This window comes from Neofelis nebulosa, chromosome 14 (assembly GCF_028018385.1).
Source record: "Neofelis nebulosa isolate mNeoNeb1 chromosome 14, mNeoNeb1.pri, whole genome shotgun sequence".
Lineage (NCBI taxonomy): Eukaryota > Metazoa > Chordata > Mammalia > Carnivora > Felidae > Neofelis > Neofelis nebulosa.
Genome location: NC_080795.1, coordinates 38,072,956 through 38,091,237, shown reverse-complemented (window position 1 = coordinate 38,091,237; position 18,282 = coordinate 38,072,956). Strand labels below are relative to the sequence as shown.

The 18,282-nt window shown below is 40.1% G+C and overlaps 1 protein-coding gene and 1 long non-coding RNA gene across 2 annotated transcripts in view; one reads left to right on the top strand and one right to left on the bottom strand.

The window, feature by feature from the left end:
• NECAB1 (N-terminal EF-hand calcium binding protein 1) overlaps positions 1–18,282 on the bottom strand; it is a 197,291-nt gene that overhangs the window by 114,693 nt on the left and 64,316 nt on the right. Inside the window, exon 4 of the mRNA XM_058698510.1 lies at positions 639–664. Coding sequence (XP_058554493.1) covers positions 639–664 — 26 coding nt within the window. The remainder of the gene's footprint in view (positions 1–638; positions 665–18,282) is intronic.
• On the top strand, positions 2,202–13,390 carry LOC131494278 (uncharacterized). The gene is made up of 3 exons (XR_009253287.1): positions 2,202–2,543; positions 10,024–10,137; positions 13,174–13,390. It is a non-coding gene; the product is annotated as an uncharacterized LOC131494278 (long non-coding RNA).

The window sequence follows — 18,282 nt, the reverse complement described above, 5'->3', positions numbered from 1 at the left end:
CAGTGTTCAGAGAAAAATGGCTGTTTCACACTGAATAGTCTCACAGTGCTCCACAATTTACTCAAAACAAAAGATAAATCTCAGAAATATTTGCCTTCCCACAGTCCTAGCCTTTGACTTTTGTTTCCAACCACAAAGATGAAGAAAATAATAGAAGAGGCTATTAAATCAAGAATCTGTAGAAATTCCTCTCTCCATTGAAACTTGTTTTGCAAGTGACATTTAAAACTCCAAAACTGTTTAGGCAGGTATGGGACAGAGTTGTTTTTACATGTCAAGGGGGGTCAGTCTTGCAATCTATTTGAAAAGAATAATGAAGTTGTATTAAACACCAATTTAAAAATATATTCAAACTAGTGGAGAGTTTTCTACTATGAAACTAATTGTATCAAATGCAAACAAAATAACTCTCCTCCATGAACAAATTGAGTCCCAACTCTTTCTGCAATGAAAAACATGCTTGAGTAAAACTCAGTTAAGATAAATCCTTTGAGATCTCAATTATCTTTTATATTCCCAAATTCCTAATCTAGGACATTAATTTTAGGGTATATAGAAATTTATATAAGATGGTGTTCTTTTTCATTCTAAAGCAAGTAGTGAGTTTGACTGCCTCCCCCTCCCCCAACACAACTTACCACATAGTTCTTCTGTGTCGAGATTGCTGAAAAGAAAACAAAAATAGTTACTTTGGTAATATTTAAGTTTTTAAATAGTTCAGTACAGTTATTCCCCAATTTAGGTTACAATAATAATAGAGGATATGTAGTTATGGTATTTTTCATGTAAATTCTACGTTGTTTACTCAATTATGTTAACAATGATTATATCAGATTCTGTCTGTGAACAAATAATTGTTGGCGTTTGTGTTTTCCCCAGTATCATGCTGGGGAATACTGCATACTGGCTGAAGAATTAGAGGCTCTGGAGCCAGAATGCCTGAGTCAAATCCTGACTCCACCATTTACCACCCTGGGAACCTGAGTACTTTGCATCTCTGGGTCTCGGTTCCTCAACCACAAGGTGGGGATAATAACTTCTGTTTCATATGAATGCAATAGGATATGAATGGGTTAATAAATACAAAGCAGTTAAAAGAGTGGCACAAAATAAGCACTTAATAAATGTTAGCTATCATGATTTTGGACTTGGTAGAACTACTAGAACTTCCATTATCTAAATTCCATCTTGGAGGGAAGTTTGACTCAATGTCTTCTTGGAATGATTTCTAAAACATAATGAAGAGTTACACGGCTTAATATTTACATGTAAACAACAGATGCCTTTTACGAATGTAACTATGGAACAGCAGATGAAATGTTAGTAGATATAATACATTCCTATCAGAATAGTGTCTTGACCGAGGAAAGCTTGGTAAAGGAATGCAAGAATGGTCGAAAATCAGGCAATAAATAAATACAACACTACATTGTAACTTAAAGGAGAAAACTCATATTAACTACTAGATGAGACATTAATAAAATTTTAACTTTAGAAAGTTCATTTAAAATTTTTTTGAAGTTTATTTATTTTGAGAAAGAGAGAGAGGGAGGGGCAGAGAGAGAGAGAGAGAGAGAGAGAGAGAATCCCAAGCAGGCTCTGCACTGTCAGCGCAGAGCCTGATGTGGGGCTCAAACTCACGAACCTGTGAGATCATGACCTGAGCCGAAATCAACGGTTGGATGCTTAACCAACTGAGTCACGCAGGCACCCCATTAATTTTAGCGAGTTTAAATGAAATTGAAATAAAAGTAAACCTCTTAAAGATTAGAAAGACTTACTAAGAGTCAGCTGCAAGCACCAATTGACTGAAAATCTTGTACTTCATACAACCGCCACAGGTCAAAGTTCAATGTAAATAACCATCATAATCCAGTTATCGTCTACACAGCAGTCAGGGTTGCTGGGCACTGGGTCATTTTACCAGTCCCGTCACTAATCGTAGTGTAAGTTTAAATTCAGGATTCTATCCCCAGACATTGAGTATTTGATCTTGGATAAAGGGCATCTCCTTCCTTAAGCAGATCTCTTTGTAAAGCTGTATGTGCCACCAGGCAGAACATGTAAAGTCTTCTGCGGAAGTTTTGGGGTAGGTTTCTGTTCATTCATTTATCCCACGGGCTTTCACCGCTACACGCCACGCATTGTTCTGTCATAATCAACCAGGTGGCAACAGATCCTGAGAAGAGTATGACCAGTCACTAGTCTCTAGCAACTGGATAGACTTAAACTCATAGAGTAAATAACTAAAATGCAATTAAATTGCTGCTATGGGGGAAGTGGCTGACTGCAAGGTCAGCAGTGACTCCAGAGGATAAAATTTTGAGTTTAAAGAGGAGTAGAAAAGGCAGACAAAGGAAGACCATTCCAGTGAGAAGAAACACTATTTGCAATAACAACTACAAATGCTAGGAGTAGTTCCTGTGGCTGCAACGTAGGCCATTAATGAAGAATGGGACCAAACAATGAAAAGCCTCCTGTGATAACCTAGTAGTCTTCTTGGTTCTCTTGCCAATTTGGAATCATAGAGGATTTTAAAGAAGGTGAGTGACATCATCAGACTTATACTTTAGGAAGGTCACTGACAGACGGGTTGCGATTCGATAAAAAGAGGGCGAAAAGAGGCCAAGAGACCAATGTGGACATTGTTACTAGACTCTGGGCCAGCTGATCCCAGATTGGAAGGTAGAACCCAAGGGGTGTGCAAGGCCATCCGCTGGAGGCAAGAAGATATACTTCAACTTTATACACACACACATACACACACACTTTTAAAACTTTTTATTTTGAAATAATTTCAAAATCTACAAAACAAGTGCCCTTCACCTAACCCCTCCCCCAGTTGTCACCTTTACCTCTAAGTACTTCAGTGTATATTTTCTATACACAAGGAAGAAACTTACATACAAGTGAAATTAATATCCATTCAATGCCATTATCAAATCCAGCAGTTCTCAAATATTTGTATTTGTATTTAACTTTATGCCTTTTCATTTCTTTTTGTGTAACTTTATAGTGTATTAATATTCATACAGTGGTGCACACATAGGATTTGTAAGTCTTTATATGGATTTCGAGGCAAAAAGCAGTACCTGATATGGGAGCTTGGAGGAGGGGGCAAAAAGAATAGACAGATGTGAAGAAATTTGAGGGAAAACCATCAAAACTTGGAATCCTGTTGGATTCAGAATTAGATCACTTAGAAATTTTTAGTATCATTTCAAACATTTTGTTCATTAAAACACAGGTCATTTCCTAACCTTACTGTTTTCACAGAACTTCAGACTTAAAAAGGACATTAAAGGTCACTTTTGTTTTTGTATTTTCTTCAGAATGGTTCACAGGTTCATAATGAGATTTCTTTTTCATTTCAAAGGAATAAACAGCCCAATCCATTATGAAAATTAAACTATGTGGACTATATCCTAAAACACAGTAGTTCAGAGTAATTTGCATGACATTAGCTGCACTTGTTCCTTAATAAAAGGCTATGTTCCTAAAGTACTATAGTGCTCCTCTCCTCAAACATTCTTTAGCTCTTTCTGTGCTATGTTGTTTGTAGTAGGTAATAAAGCACAGTTCTTTTTTCTTTTTCAATTTTATTTATTTTGAGAGAGACAGAGAGAGTGCGAGCCAGGGAGGGGCAGAGAGAGAGGGAGAAGCTTAAGCAGGCTCCGCAATGTCAGCATATGGCCCCACGCAGGCTCGAACTCATGAACTGAACCATGAGATCATGACCCGAGCCAAAATTAAGAGTTGGATGCTCAACGGACTGAGCCACCCAGGTGCCGCCGGTTCTTTTTTTATAGTAGACTTACCTGTGTGAATTCTATAGGATTGATTTCTTACAGGATACCTCCAGCCTGTAGTCACGTGGGATTGTAAAGGAATATTAAGCCGTAGATGAGCCCAGAGGATATCCGATAGCATGGGATATTGTTCGGTTTCTTTTCATGTTTGTAGCAAGAAAACCTATACTCTTTTAGCTATGCCATTTTTTTTTTTTAAAGAAAGCTAAATGGAAAGAATAAATGCTAGTTACATTGTAAACATTCTTACTGAAACAGAATCAGAGGGGGTGTTACCATCAGAATGCATTCTCAGCTAGATGCCAAAGAGGGGTAAAGAACAAACATATTCATTGCAGCCTGACTGACAACTGTGGGGGAAAATTGAAACTAAATGTTCATTAGCTGAATAACTAAGTAAACTGCATATCATTATATAATCATTAAAATGTATCCACAGAGTTGTCAATAGCTTGAAAAATGCTTAAGTTTAGAAGTTACGTAAAAATGTGAAGCCAGATATAAATGGTATATATAGAACCAAAAAATGTGACTTGGGAAGAAGTGAGGAACCATATCAACAGCAGATCGCATTGCTTCTGGATGCTAGGACTTTGGGTGGGTTTGCTTTTTCCTTCTTTATAGCTTTTGAAACCTTTGTTTTTCTTATCATTACAAGGTTTCATTTATACTGGAAAAAGTGTACTTCATGATTAAAAGCAAACTGAAGCAGGAAAAGATGTTAAGCATAAAAGGCAAGGTTCATATCATTCTGTTCACATGACTTGACTTGTGAATCCATTTAGTATAAATTACAATATACCTGTCCGTTTGGATTTGCCACTCAATTTTGCAAAAGCACCCCTCAGAAACTCCAAGAACAGCAAGGACAAGATACACTGCACACCATTCATTTACAAGTCTTGGGGACAGCTGAAGTTGTTTTGATTTGATCTTCTGTGTTGGGCACTCTAAGTTCAGATGAACTAAACTGCTTTCCTGAGGAGTATGTTTACTGTCAAGAAAAGAGAAAATATTTGGGAAGTCCAGGCTGATTTCTACTTGAGAATTCAGAATCTTTCTAATAGAACCTTTTACATGCCAGCTCTCAATTCTAGGATCCACCTCAAAATAGTCTTGGCTTCATGTTAACATTCTTAGTCATCTCTGAAGTATTTTCTAACAGAGTTGGCTGCCTTTGCTATATAAATAAGTGACTCTCTTACTGAAAAACCACCATTCTGAACTCCTTCTTTGCTTCTGATTATATTCAAGATTTTTAGCTTCTTCCTCAAAATTAATACACTGTGGATCTTAGCAGGAATCTTTAAAGTCTAAGTTCCAGCTCATCTTTTACTGACCTTCCAGTGCATCCCTCAGCTGCCTGAATATCACCAGTGTAAACAGGTTTCTTCTTCAGTGGGCAAAACAGTTTGCTAAACACTGCTAAGCTTCCTAATAACCTGAAGGAGTTAACACTGGCCTCCAAAGAGGTTTACTTCTAGACAGTATTTGAGGCAAGGAGAATGTGGCTCAATGAGCAATGCACTTAGCTCCTCCCTGATGGGAGCACTGTAGTGATACCCACTTGGGTTTATCGGCAGACTAGCAGGCTGGCTACGTCACAAATATGCTCAGCCATCACAGTGTTCATTTTACAGAAGAATATCACGATCTTCCAGTTCACTAAGAATAATCCGAGCAGAATATCTTTCTGTTAGCATCAGAGCAACTGTGTTCAGCTAGTTCTGACTCACCAAGCAAAACAGCATTAAGGAAAATCAACAGAAGCAGTATTGGAAGATCCGAATGATAAAGGACCTGACCTTGCAAATGTTGGGATAGATTGTAATTCTATGATGTGTATATGTACTTGATCGCACAAGAATCCCGGCCCCACCAGAGGGACAGGGCAGATTGTGAGACAGACTGGAGCCTAGAATGGGATGTGCCTCCTGGGGGAGATCGGGTGCTACAGACACAAACTGAACTGAGGTGAGCGCTCTCAGCTGAGAGACATCCATCTGGAGGACAACAGAGACAGAACGGGGCCAAAGGGATTTTAGGAGCAGATTCTATTCAGATATCCTCATAGGTGGGTTGGGGGGGGGGGCAAGTTACTTTAGTCACCAGACCCCTGACCCAAGAACTGAATATGAGGGCCCAGCATGAATGCATGTCCTTGCTTATAAAAGAACAGCAATACCACAAGGGTTATCAAATAGGGGCTTGGGCCGTGCAATGAGCCAAGGAAACCAGAACCAGGCCAGAAATGGAGATTGTTTTTAAACATTAAAATTTTTTCCCAGTGTAAAATGATTACCACAATCAGGCTGACGAACGCATTCATCATTTCACATAATTACCATCTTTTTTAAGATTCGTTCTTATAATCAAGACAAATACTCAGTTGTCAGAAGCAAGACAATAAATGAGGCCAGGCTATCAACATGGTTGACATGACATGGCATTCCAGGACAACTGAGTAAACACTCGTAAGAGCTCTGTAAATCCCTTCTGCTGAAGGCCACAATTGCTCCTAGAGCCAAAAGTGAGTCAGACCCTGTGATTACAGGTGAAATGGTCCCAAGGATATGGAGATGAGGGCTACAGAGTGTTGTAGGCAGGCAGCATTTGGCAAGCAGCTGGCTCTAAGTGCAGGCTTAGAGTCTATAGTGATCATAACAGACTTTGCATTTGGGTGTCCTCTATAGGATGAATTTGTAGGAGGTACCACACACAAGAGACTGAACCCTGCTCATACTGGGGCCAATTAAGGACCGACTATTTTCACACATAAACACAACGTCTCATGCGAGAGACAAAATGAGATTGGAAAATCATTGCTTTTCCAGTCGAAAGTTAATCATTTACTTCCCCAAGATATAGTAAACATTTGCTGCGTGCATTGTACTGGGTTGACCTGTGTCCCCCAAGAAGATCTGTTCAAGTTTTAAACCCCATACCTACGCCTATGGTCTTGTTTGGAAATAGGATCCTTGCAGATGTAATCAAGTTAAGATGAGGTCATACTGAGTGAGGGTTGGCCTTAATCCAGTGATGCGATCTGTAGAAGGGAAGGGAAGCTTGGATTCAGAGAGAGACAGGGAGGCAGAGCCTGGCATGATGCTGCCATAAGTCAAGAATACCAACGCTCGCCAGCAACTATCAGCTAGCAGCTGGAAGAAGCAAGGAAGAATACCCGCCCTGGAGCCTTCAGAAAAAGCATGGCCCTTGATGAGACTTCTAGCTTCCAGAAAAAATTTGGTATTTGAGGCTACCCAGTCCGTGGTACTTGGTCACGTACCTGGGAAGCTACTACGTGTTCTGCTACACACTGTGGGAGGTTCAAAAGTCACACACACAAAACAGTACCGTCTTTTCCCTTCTGTGTCATTTTAGTAACCCTGGAGCATTTGGTGAACTGAAGAGCTGGTTCAAAAGTTCTTACTAAAAGTTGTTACTACGTTGCATTAGATGAATGGAAGTTTAGGAATTCCAAATGAAAGCTTACGCTACCCTGAGGAGTCAACTATGGGGAAAAATAAAAATAACAAATTAAAAAAAAAAAACAAAAAACAAGAACTCAAAGTTAAATGGCAACAGCATACACGGAGTACTTGACATATGCCAGGTGCAACAGTGTTGAGAGCTTTATCTGGTGTGTCTAACTTCCTACATCTCTGATTTCACCATCCCCATTGTACATCTAGGGGACTAGGTCTTAGGTGAAGGTAAGCAACTTGTCTGAAGTGACACATCTATCGGGTGGCAGGGCCAGGATTCAAACCCAGGTACGTTTGACTCAAGAATGCTCTTAACCATTCTTTACCATTCTGGACTCAATAATAGATATTTGGAGTCATCACATGTGGGTACTCAAAACCATAGGAATAGTCAAACTGCACAGTGTTTGTAGTAGGAACCATGGACGAATTTTCATTCAGACTCTTCAATCTAAAACATCCCGTCATCACACCTACCAAAGGTGAGGATAGTGAGTTCTCCAATTTGCGCTTCCTCCACCCGACTCTGAAGTCACACAAGGGCAGGTACTTTATCCCACTTACAGTATAACAAATATTAAAAACAGGAACTGACACAAGGCATGGATTAAGGATTAGTACTTTTTGAACTGAATCCTAGAGATGACCCTAATTTAAGACACCAGTACAGAATAATTCCATTTACGATGCATGAAAACAATTAAAAACCTGGCAACATATCTAACCAAGGATGTGAAAGATTGCTGCACTGAAATCTATAAGACATTGATGAAAGACACCGAAGACACAAATAAGAAGAAGATATTCTGTGCTCGTGGATTGGAAGAATATTAATACTATATTAATATTAATTAATATGTAATCAATATATATTAATATTAATTAATATTAATTAATATATAATAAATAATATATTATATATTATTAATTAATAATAATAATATTATTAATATCCAAAGCAATCTATAAATTCAGTGCAATCCCTATCAAAAGTCCAATGTCATTTTTCAGAAGTAGGAAAAATAATCCTAAAATGTGTAGGCAATCACCAAAGACCCCAAACAGCAATCTTGTGAAGGAAGAAGGAGGCTGGAGGCATCATGTTCCCTGATTTCAAACTTTATATATTATAAACCTGTGATAATCAAGACACTATGTTATCAGCATAAAAACATGTATCTATTGAACAGACTAGAGAGCCCAGAAATAAACCCATCAATTACAATTGACAACTGACAGTCAATTTATCTCAAAGGTGCCAAGAATACACAATAGGGAAAAGACAGCATCTTTAATAAATGGTGCTGGGAAATGTGGACAGTCACATACAAAGAATGAAACTGGACCCCCATCTTACACCATACACAAACCTGAGCTCAAATTGATCAGGCTTAAATTTAAAATGGAAGTTAAATACTTAAATATAAGACCTTAAACGACAAAACTCCTTGAAGAAAACACAGCAGCGTGAACAACTTGACACTGAGCGTTGGCAATGACTTTTTTAGACACGGCACCCAACGTAAAGGCAATAAAAGAAAAAACAAACAAGCGGGACTTATCAACTAAAAAGCTTTTTCACAGCAAAGGAAACTAGTAACAAAATGAAAAGACAATCTATGGAATGGGAGGAAATATTTGCTAATTGTATATATGATCCGGGGTTAATATCCAAAACATATACAGAACTCCAATAACTCACTAGCCAAAACCCAAATAAATCTCACTGAAAAATTGCCAGAGGGCTTGAACAGACATTCTTCAAGACATACAAATGGCCAACAAGTGCATGACGAGGTGCTCAACATTACTAATTATCAGGAAAATGCAAATCAAAACCATACTGAGATAACACCTTACAACTGTCAGAATGGCTAGCATCCAAAAGATAATAAATAACACGTGTTGGTGAGAGAATGGAAAAGAGGTAATCTTGAGAATGTTCTATTCCCAGCCCCCACAGGCAGAGAGGAAAGGGTGGTAACAGGTGGAGAGGGGCCAAGTAGATACAGGGAAGAGGAATCTGAGGCACAGGTGTAGCCTTAAGGAGGGGGAAGCATATTTCTTTGTCCAAGCCTAAAATTAAAAAAAAAAAAAGAGACATCTAGTTGGTTCATATCCATGTCTGTTTTCTAGTTAAGAGGTTTCTAAATCTGGCTGAGCATCTGAACCACCTGGAGAAAATTTTTTTATGTAGATTTTCAGGCATAACACTGAGAGATTATGCTTTAAAAATTCAAGATGTGGTTCAAGAATCTCTTCTTTAAGACTCTGCCAAGGTGACTTTAGTAAACAGCCTTTACCTTTAACACTATTTCTCAAATCGAATTATTTCTTAGAAGTGAAACAATCTGCAAAGAATATCTGCTGCACTGTTAGTGGTAGCTTAAATTTATTACAATGATATACTCCACGTTACTAGCATAAGGTGGATAATTATACCAACGGGATATCCTCTATTTACTTACTTCTTCTGGCTCTTCGTAAGTTCAACTTCCATTTGGTAGCAGACAGAACCCGCTCATACACAAGGTCAGTTCCAAATAAATATAGCACATTTGACCCTGCTCTCTTGCAAGCCATACACGTTGCCTAGTAGAGAAGACCGACTTGAGTAAAAATTCTCCTGGGTCACGTTAAGGTGCCGTTGCATCTTTTCCCTCAGGGCTTCCTATCCGCGCAGCTTCGGTGTATCCGTTGCTGACACTAATGCTTACTTTTATCTCCAGTCCCGTCTTCAAACTCAAACCTCATTCTGGCTTCTGCGATCAATCACCTTTTGGGCTTTTCCGGTTGGCCAGGCTGTCGGCTTTGACATGAGCGCCTCTCAGCCCTGAGTGTAGGTAAGATTCACGTAGAGGGCTTGTTAAACAGACTGCTGAGCCCCGCGCCCAGAGATTGTCTATTATGAGGAGTGGCCCGTGAGTTTGCATTTCTCTTGAGCTTCTCTTGAGTGGCAGGGATGCCGCTGCGGCTACTGGTTCCAGGACCGTAGTTTAAGTAGCACTAACTGAAGCTGAGTGCAGCCTCCTGTCTTGGTCTACTTTTATTTATTTTTTTAATGTTTATTTTTGAGAACGAGAGAGAAAGAATGAGCATGAGTGGGAGAGAGGCAGAGAGGCGGGGGGAGGGGGGAAGGGGGGGGGCGGACAGAGGATCCGCAGCAGGCTCTGCACGGACAGCAGAAAGCCTGACATGGGGTTCGAACCCATGAGCTGTGAGATGATGCCCTAAGCCAAAGTCAGACACTTAACCGACCCAGCCACCCAGGTGCCTCTTTCTCGGTCTACTTTGGACCGAGACTTTCTACAACCCTCACGTCATGAGCCACAAGCATCCTCTGTCAGCTGCCAGCTGGCCCTGCCTCACCTGTACTAAGTTGTTCACAGCACGTGAAGAGAGTCTTCTCTAATTAGGGCAGGCATTTGTGAATAGATTGCCTTGAAACCTCCCTTTCGAGGATTCAAACAGGATGTTAAGTCAGTTTTCTCCACGGCCCTGATGTTGAACAGATTTTCTGTGCACAAATAATGTTAAAAATTGCATCTTGAACGTTATGTCAGGTATAAAAGTTGCACAGGAGAGAATATAACGGATCTATGTTTTACGCAGATTCTTTTGCAAAGTTTTTCATATGTAGGAAAAAAAAAAAAACCACTCTGACTTTACAGTTAATTGTATCGGTAAGGAAATATTGGAGAGGAGGTTCAGGGAAAAATAATAAAAATTTACCAGGCACTGTTTTCATCATACTGTGATTTATAACTGCCGAAGCATAAAATAAGTGTAAGCGGTTGCTGTGGCTTTAACATTATCCTCTTAACTGTTGGAGGATTTTGAGCTCTAATTGGCTGACCGACGTCCATATCTCCCAGAACTAAAAAGCTGTCCCATGGCTCATATCCTCAGATATGGATATGCGACTCGCCCCCGCTCCAATTCCTTTTTCTGTTTTGTCTCACTGCCACCTCTCCGTTGCTCAACGCCAAGCCCCCTCCCCTGCTTCCCCCTTCACGGCGTCCAGTATCTGCCAGAGAGTTCTTCCCTTTTATTTGTCTAACTTTCTTCACTCTTATTTCTTCCACCTCCTGCCATTTCTCATACCAATTAGTTTTGACATTGAGAAGATAAGCCTTTGTAACTCAGTAGACATAACTTGCTTATTCTGCTCATCTCTTCCTTTCTTCTCTACCATCATCCCCTACCTGTGGGAAACCTGCCCTCAACTAGATGTTTCTGGTGGGGCTGTTGATCAGAATACCCCATATCTGCCTTACTCAACCCAACCCATTTGGTCGCATGCATGTACATGAAAATATTCCCCTTTCCCCTTGGCTGTGATGATGGCCCCCAGTCGAGCACACAGTACAAGTGGGGCTGTTTGGAGTACTCCTTTGGGATTTTATGTATGGGACAGCCCTGGAGGGACTGAGGTAATATGATAGAGCCTTACCCTACCCAAAGCCACTCACCCGCCTCACCACATGGCAGAATCTTATCTGTGGTAGAATGGACCGTGACAATCCTGAGAGAGAAATGACTGGAGAGAAGGGCAGGACATGGAGTGGGACGGAATGAATGAATAAATAAAAGCAATGACCCCAAGTCCCTAGAATCCCTGTGACAAGCTTTACACCATCCCCCGGTCATGGAATCAATGAATTCTCTCTCTCCCTCTTTCTTAATCTGGTCTGAGTTTAGTTTCTGCCACCTGTGGCTGAAAAAGGGCTGAGAGTTCATAACCAATGATAGCACTTCTTTTCTACCAAAGGGAAAGTTACTCTTCCCTGCACACGGGACATTAAAATATGGGACTTTTGCAGGCTCTGCTGTGTCTGCTCCTGAGTGAGGTTAAGCCCTTCCCTTCCTCCTTCCATGTCAGAGTTGTGTCTTATCTAGCTCCTTCTCCACTTGGAACTCAGAAACATTCTCCAGAGCAGTGTTTCTCAAACTCTCTGTGGGGAAGGATGAGATTTTTAAATTTCCACTTTCTGCCAGAAAGTTTTGTAAAAAACTATAAAAATGAATTACTAGACCATGTGCTTGGATATCGTAGCAATGTCAAAATGCTATGGAAGTTTCTAAATACTGTCAAGTTTTCTTCATATCGCATCATGGACAAGTAACAGTTGGTGGGCCACAGTCCATCTGTGGCCTACACTTTGAGAAATGCCAATACAGAGAGCTGGTATAGTGTGACTGGTTTTAATGCCTCTACTTTAATTTTCAGAATTTATTTCTAAGAAACGTGTTTTGTATAGAAACAGCACAATGTAAGATAAAAACCGGAATCTGCTTCTGGTTCTGTCACAAATAAGTTAGATATCGACGGTCTAATCTCTTAAAATAATTGGATTTTAGAAAAGCCTGATTTTAACTGAAAAAAAGACGCTTATGACACTAAGTCTTAAAGGGTTTTCAAAAAACATCAAGAAAGTATTAAATATGTTAATACTCTCCCATCTCCTTGTATATTACTTAATAAAATTTCCATGGAAAATGTTCTGTTGTGGCACCATATAAAATGGCTCCGTGCATAAGGGGTTTCACAAAATGCGTAAGTCTCGCAAAACTCACACACAGATTTTTGTAAATATACAAAAAGTGTCAGAAGATGGTCTTAATTTTTAAAAAGGCTGATATGACTAGCAATGTCTAAATCTTTTCAAAAGATGACAAGAACTAAGAAATAAAAAGGTTACTTTGGAGAGTAGGAAAAATTACGGGTTTGGGACATGTTTAAACCTTTCTTTTTATGATAAAAAGTTGTTGTGCATAATTCTGAATCTGGTGTGCCTCAGAAAATGCCTGATCCTTCTTTCTCATATTTCTAAAATCCAGTCTTGTTGGCTTATTTCAAACATCGCTTTGCCTTTCAGACTTCAATCTTTGTCATCATGCAAATAGTGTAAGAACGGCCAGTAGAAACATTCCAGGAGATTGTTCAATCTTGTGAAGGAAGACAGTTTTCAGAGTAAGAAATGAATTCTTCCTCTTTTTTTCTTCTTAAAATCAGTCTTGTGTTTTCACAAAAATTCACTCAAGTGCTTGATATGTATATGAGGGGAAAATCAATTCTTCTGGGATTTACATATGTTTTCGGAAAAGACAGAAATTGCAAAAAGTAAGCACTACATAATGTTTAACAATGCAAAATGTTAACCGTAAGTGAAAGAGGAGAGAGGTTATCATGTGGAATCAAGATATATGGTATCTATTCCAACATTCTCATGTACTGTTATCAAGCTTCTGATGTTCTAAGTTTTGTATGTGGGTTGGGGGAGGAGAAGTAAGGAGAATACTTTATAACAACATTTTGAACTTTGCATGCACTTCCTATCTCCAATATCCAATAGAATCCATTCTATTCCACTTGTTAATCTATCCACTCAAAAACTGACTAGTGATCTCATATTTAAAAAAAAAAAAATTAAGGGGCGCCTGGTTGGCTCAGTCGGTTAAGCGTCCGACTTCGGCTCAGGTCATGATCTCGCGGTCCGTGAGTTTGAGCCCCGCGTCGGGCTCTGTGCTGATAGCTCAGAGCCTGGAGCCTGTTTCAGATTCTGTGTCTCCCTTTCTCTGACCCTCCTCCGTTCATGCCCTGTCTCTCTCTGTCTCAAAAACAAATCAACATTAAAAAAAAATTTTTTTTTAATTAAGTTTATTTATTTTGAGAGACAGAGAGAGTGGAGGAGGGGCAGAAAGAGAGGGAGAGAAAGAATCCCAGGCAGCCTCCGTGCTATCAGCGTGGAGCCTGATGCAGGGCTCGAACTCATGAACTGTGAGGTCATGACCTGAGCCGAAACCAAGAGTCAGATGCTTAACCAACCGAACCACCCAGGCACTCCCATCTTACGTTTTTAAAAAATCACTCTCAGAGAAAAACCATATAAATTCAATCATGAACAAATACAAACATCTACATACATGTGCTGATCAATATATTCCTTCAATGCCCTGCATATCCCCCTTCAGGACCAATACATGAAGCTACCTCATTGGTTTGTTTCATCAGATGCCTCATTTTACTAAGATTTCCAAAACTCAATTTTGCAAGCTTATCTGAAACATCAGTGTTGCCACCGAAAGCTTCATCTTTATCATCATACATACGGTGTACCTGTGTGTTTGAGCAGGTGACAATCTATGACATGGCATAACATTCAAAAGGTAAGACAGCACCTCCGGTGATAACTGTTTCCTCCCATCTCCTCCCCTACCCGTACAGTTCACTTCTAACAGGGGTGTCTACAATTTCCAACCCCATGTGTACCTTTCCAATGACATCCTTACATACACTTAACCAGTTCATGCGTATGTATTTTCTCTTTTTTTTTTTAATCAAAAAGTAGCACACTCTGCAGGCCATTCTATACTTGACAATATTTCTTGGACATCCTTACGTATCCATATATGTCTCAATCTTTAGTAGCTACATACTTTTCTACCAAATGAAAGTACCACAATTTATGTATAGAGCCCCTATTCAATGAGTATAACTGTTAAGACAGGCTACCTCCAAACTAACTGAGAGGCCATTTATATAGAAAGAAATACCACATCAGTGTGTTCATGTCTGACTCATCCTCCCAAGTCCTGGCAATTCCCTCTGCAATTTATTGCTATGAGATAATGTCCCATTCTCAATGGACCAGTTGCATGCTTCACACCTCGGCTGGGATCTGTACCGCAAGGCAGGATCCTGTAGTGGCTGAGAATCAGGAGATCTGAGCTTGTGCCTGGCTCTACCTTTTACCAGATGGTAAACTTACCTTAGGCAAGTTACTTATATTTCTAGGCTAGAATTCCCTCATGTGTAATTAGGAATGATAATTACTATACCTTTCTCAAAGGATTACTTGTGAAGACTGTATAACCTAACATATGTAATGCCTTTAGCCCGGTGCCTGGAACATAATTAGTATCCCCCAAAGTGGTACCTCTCATTCCTAGGGACATTTAGATTAATTACGCTTCAGCAGAACAAAAGGGTGAGAGGTTCTCATTTATTTGCCATGTGACGGCATTTCCTTTACCGTTAACCATAAGGCACGGATCACCTTTTATTAGGGGAAGATGGTGTATATTGCAAGACCTACGCTGTCTTATTGCCAAATTTTGATTATATCGTGGCAAAGGAAAGAGAACAAATGCATAAGATTCTCTTTAGTCTTTTATCTTTCCTAATGTCAGGGAAATTCTGCATGCTTTCTTCTTTGCCAGAAGCTCAAATGAGGAAGGGAAAGGTGGAACTATGTGTCATCATCGCCAGTCACATCGGATTATTCTGAGGCAGAGAAGTTCCTGTTAACACAGCCTTGTGGATGAACCTCTCCTTGATGGTCCCTCCTAAGATCAGAAGAGGGGACACTGAGGGGAGTGTCTTCAGTTCTCCTTAGACAATGGAAACAGTTCCATCAGAGACCTTATCATCACAGCAATCTGAGGAGCCAGTGTGGTAATACCTGATTGTTACCGAATGCTAATAAAGGGATCTGTAGAAGCCCTTATTCAGTAGAGTACTGAGCCTTTCACTATAAAGGCTATAGTATAAAGTCTATATAGAGAAGAAATCTATTAATTAGTGTGAGACCTAAAAGGAAGAAAAAAAGATGATCTCTAGTATAAAAAATTCTCCCATAGAGTCCTCAGGCTTAACTTATCTTACACCACCCTTACAGTAGTAGGTATATTCCTCCTCCATGAACTGTGTTCCTTCTCTCCCCTGAACCTGGAAAGACCCTTCCTTCCTTCCTCCCTCCCTCCCTCTCAGATTGTCATGAGCCCCTTCGATGCTGGGTGTGTGTTCCATGTTCCTCACGATGTTGTTTCTGACCATGCTAGCCCTTCTTTACATCCATTCTCCTGAACCCTCAGCTGTGATTCTTAGCCTTTCCTGCAACACTGACCCCACTGAGAATGTGATTAAAGCCACGGATCTTCTGTATCCATTTATCCACCTGAAAACTGCATATATACACATACGCAAAAACTAATTTGGTAGTTTGAGAACCCCCAAACCTATCCTTGAAATCCTAGGCTCTATAACTTTTCTCTCCAAAACCAACCAACTTGTATCGCCATTTAGCTGATAAACAGAATATATATGTTATCTCCCTTCTAGGTTAGTAAACTCCCGAACACTTAACTTGTTAGTATCATTCTCAGTGTTCTACAAGTATCTCTTAAATACAGGTGCCTCCCAGGAGTTAGGGGTGCACCAGGAAAAGCAACAAGTCATAATGCAGACTCCCAACCCTGGTTTCCCATTAGAACCACCTGAAAGCTTCACAAATACTGATGCCAAGCCCCTGCGCCCAGAGTTCTTACTTAATTGGTCTTAGGTGTAGTCTTGGCCTAGTGACTTTTAAAAAAAAGCTCTCAAGTCATTCTAATAAGAAGGCAAAGTTGAGAACCACTGGTGGGCAGTAATAGTGAAATTTCTTCATGCTCATGGAGTTTGAACTGAATTCTCTTACTTTCAAGCTGCATGATCTTAGCCAGGTTATGTAATTCCTATTAGGCTCAGTTTCCTCAACCATAAAGTGAAGATCATGGCAAATTAAGCTTTACATGTTGTTCCAAGGATTAAAGGAGATAAATATTGAAACAGTTGACAGGGTCAGGCAAACAGTCAGCACTCAGTAAATATAAGCTGCTACTATTACTTAAAATAATAAATGCACCCATGGCAGATAATACAGTACACACATCACAACCCAGGCCTAGGTGCCCCGCCCTCTTAGAAACAACACGGGTGACTACCGCTTAACTACCAGTAACCTCCTCCTAGCCATTATTTTCAGAGAGTTCTCTCCATGTTCTTGTGCTACGGTTCAGCTACGTCGGATGATCCTGTTTCTGGGTGTGGCACTAGAAGCAGCAAAGAGTCTCAATGGAAATATTCCGTGAAAGAAACTCAGGAAGGTATATAAATGATGCAATGTGGCTTTTCCAAGTCAGCATCCTTGACCGGCTGAAACTAGCAGATGCACCTGGCCAGGTATAATCACCGAGCACATGCAGACCCCTGCCTTCCTAGCACTCTCCCAGATTCCTTAAGAATTTTCCTGTGGGAGATCGGCTTCAGAGATGACAACTGTCTTGGCAGTGCTTTTGTGCAATAATCATCCACGTATAACTATGTTTTTCTCAGGTTCAAACAGTACTATCTGTATTTTAGGATTATGGCAAATCTGAAAAGGTAAAGAAACGATATATTAAATATAAATTTATCATTAGAAAAAAATGTGATGTTTGTTTCATTTGGGTGAAGGCTAGTTTCCTTTTTTGTTGTTGTTTTTAAATCAAGGGATTTTTAAATTTTCATTGCATTTTTTTAAGTAGGCTCCATGCTCAACATTGGGCTTGAAATTATGACCCTGAAATCTGGAGTTGCACACTCTACCGGCTGAGCCAGCCAGGCGCCCTGAATCCTAGTTCCCGAATGTCTTTCTATAAAGATGAAACTGAGAAAATAAAATTGAGCATGGATTTAAAAGCTAAAAAAGCTAAAAACCCCCCAAAGCTAAAAACTCTAAGAAGTATCAATGAGGTCCCACAAATAGAAGAGCAAGACATAAGCACATCAACCCATCTCAGTCTCAGTTTCTTCTATTCAAAATGGGCATAGCCAAGTTAGGGATGGGTGGGAAAACACATTATGATGAGAAAATTCACACTTCGAAGCCACAATGTCCTGGGGGTGCCTGGGTGGCTCAGCCGGTTCAGTGGCCGACTTTGGCTCAGGCCACGATGTCGAGGTTCATGAGTTTGAGCTGCGTCGGGCTCTGTGCTGACAGCTCAGAGCCTGGAGTCTGTTTCAGATTCTGTGTCTCCCTCTCTCCCTGCTCCTCCCCCACTCGTGCTCTCTCTGTGTCTCTCTCTCTCAAAAATAGGTAAACATTAAAAAAAAATTTTTTTAACGTTTATTTATTTTTGAGACAGAGAGAGACAGAGCATGAACGGGGAGGGGCAGAGAGAGAGGG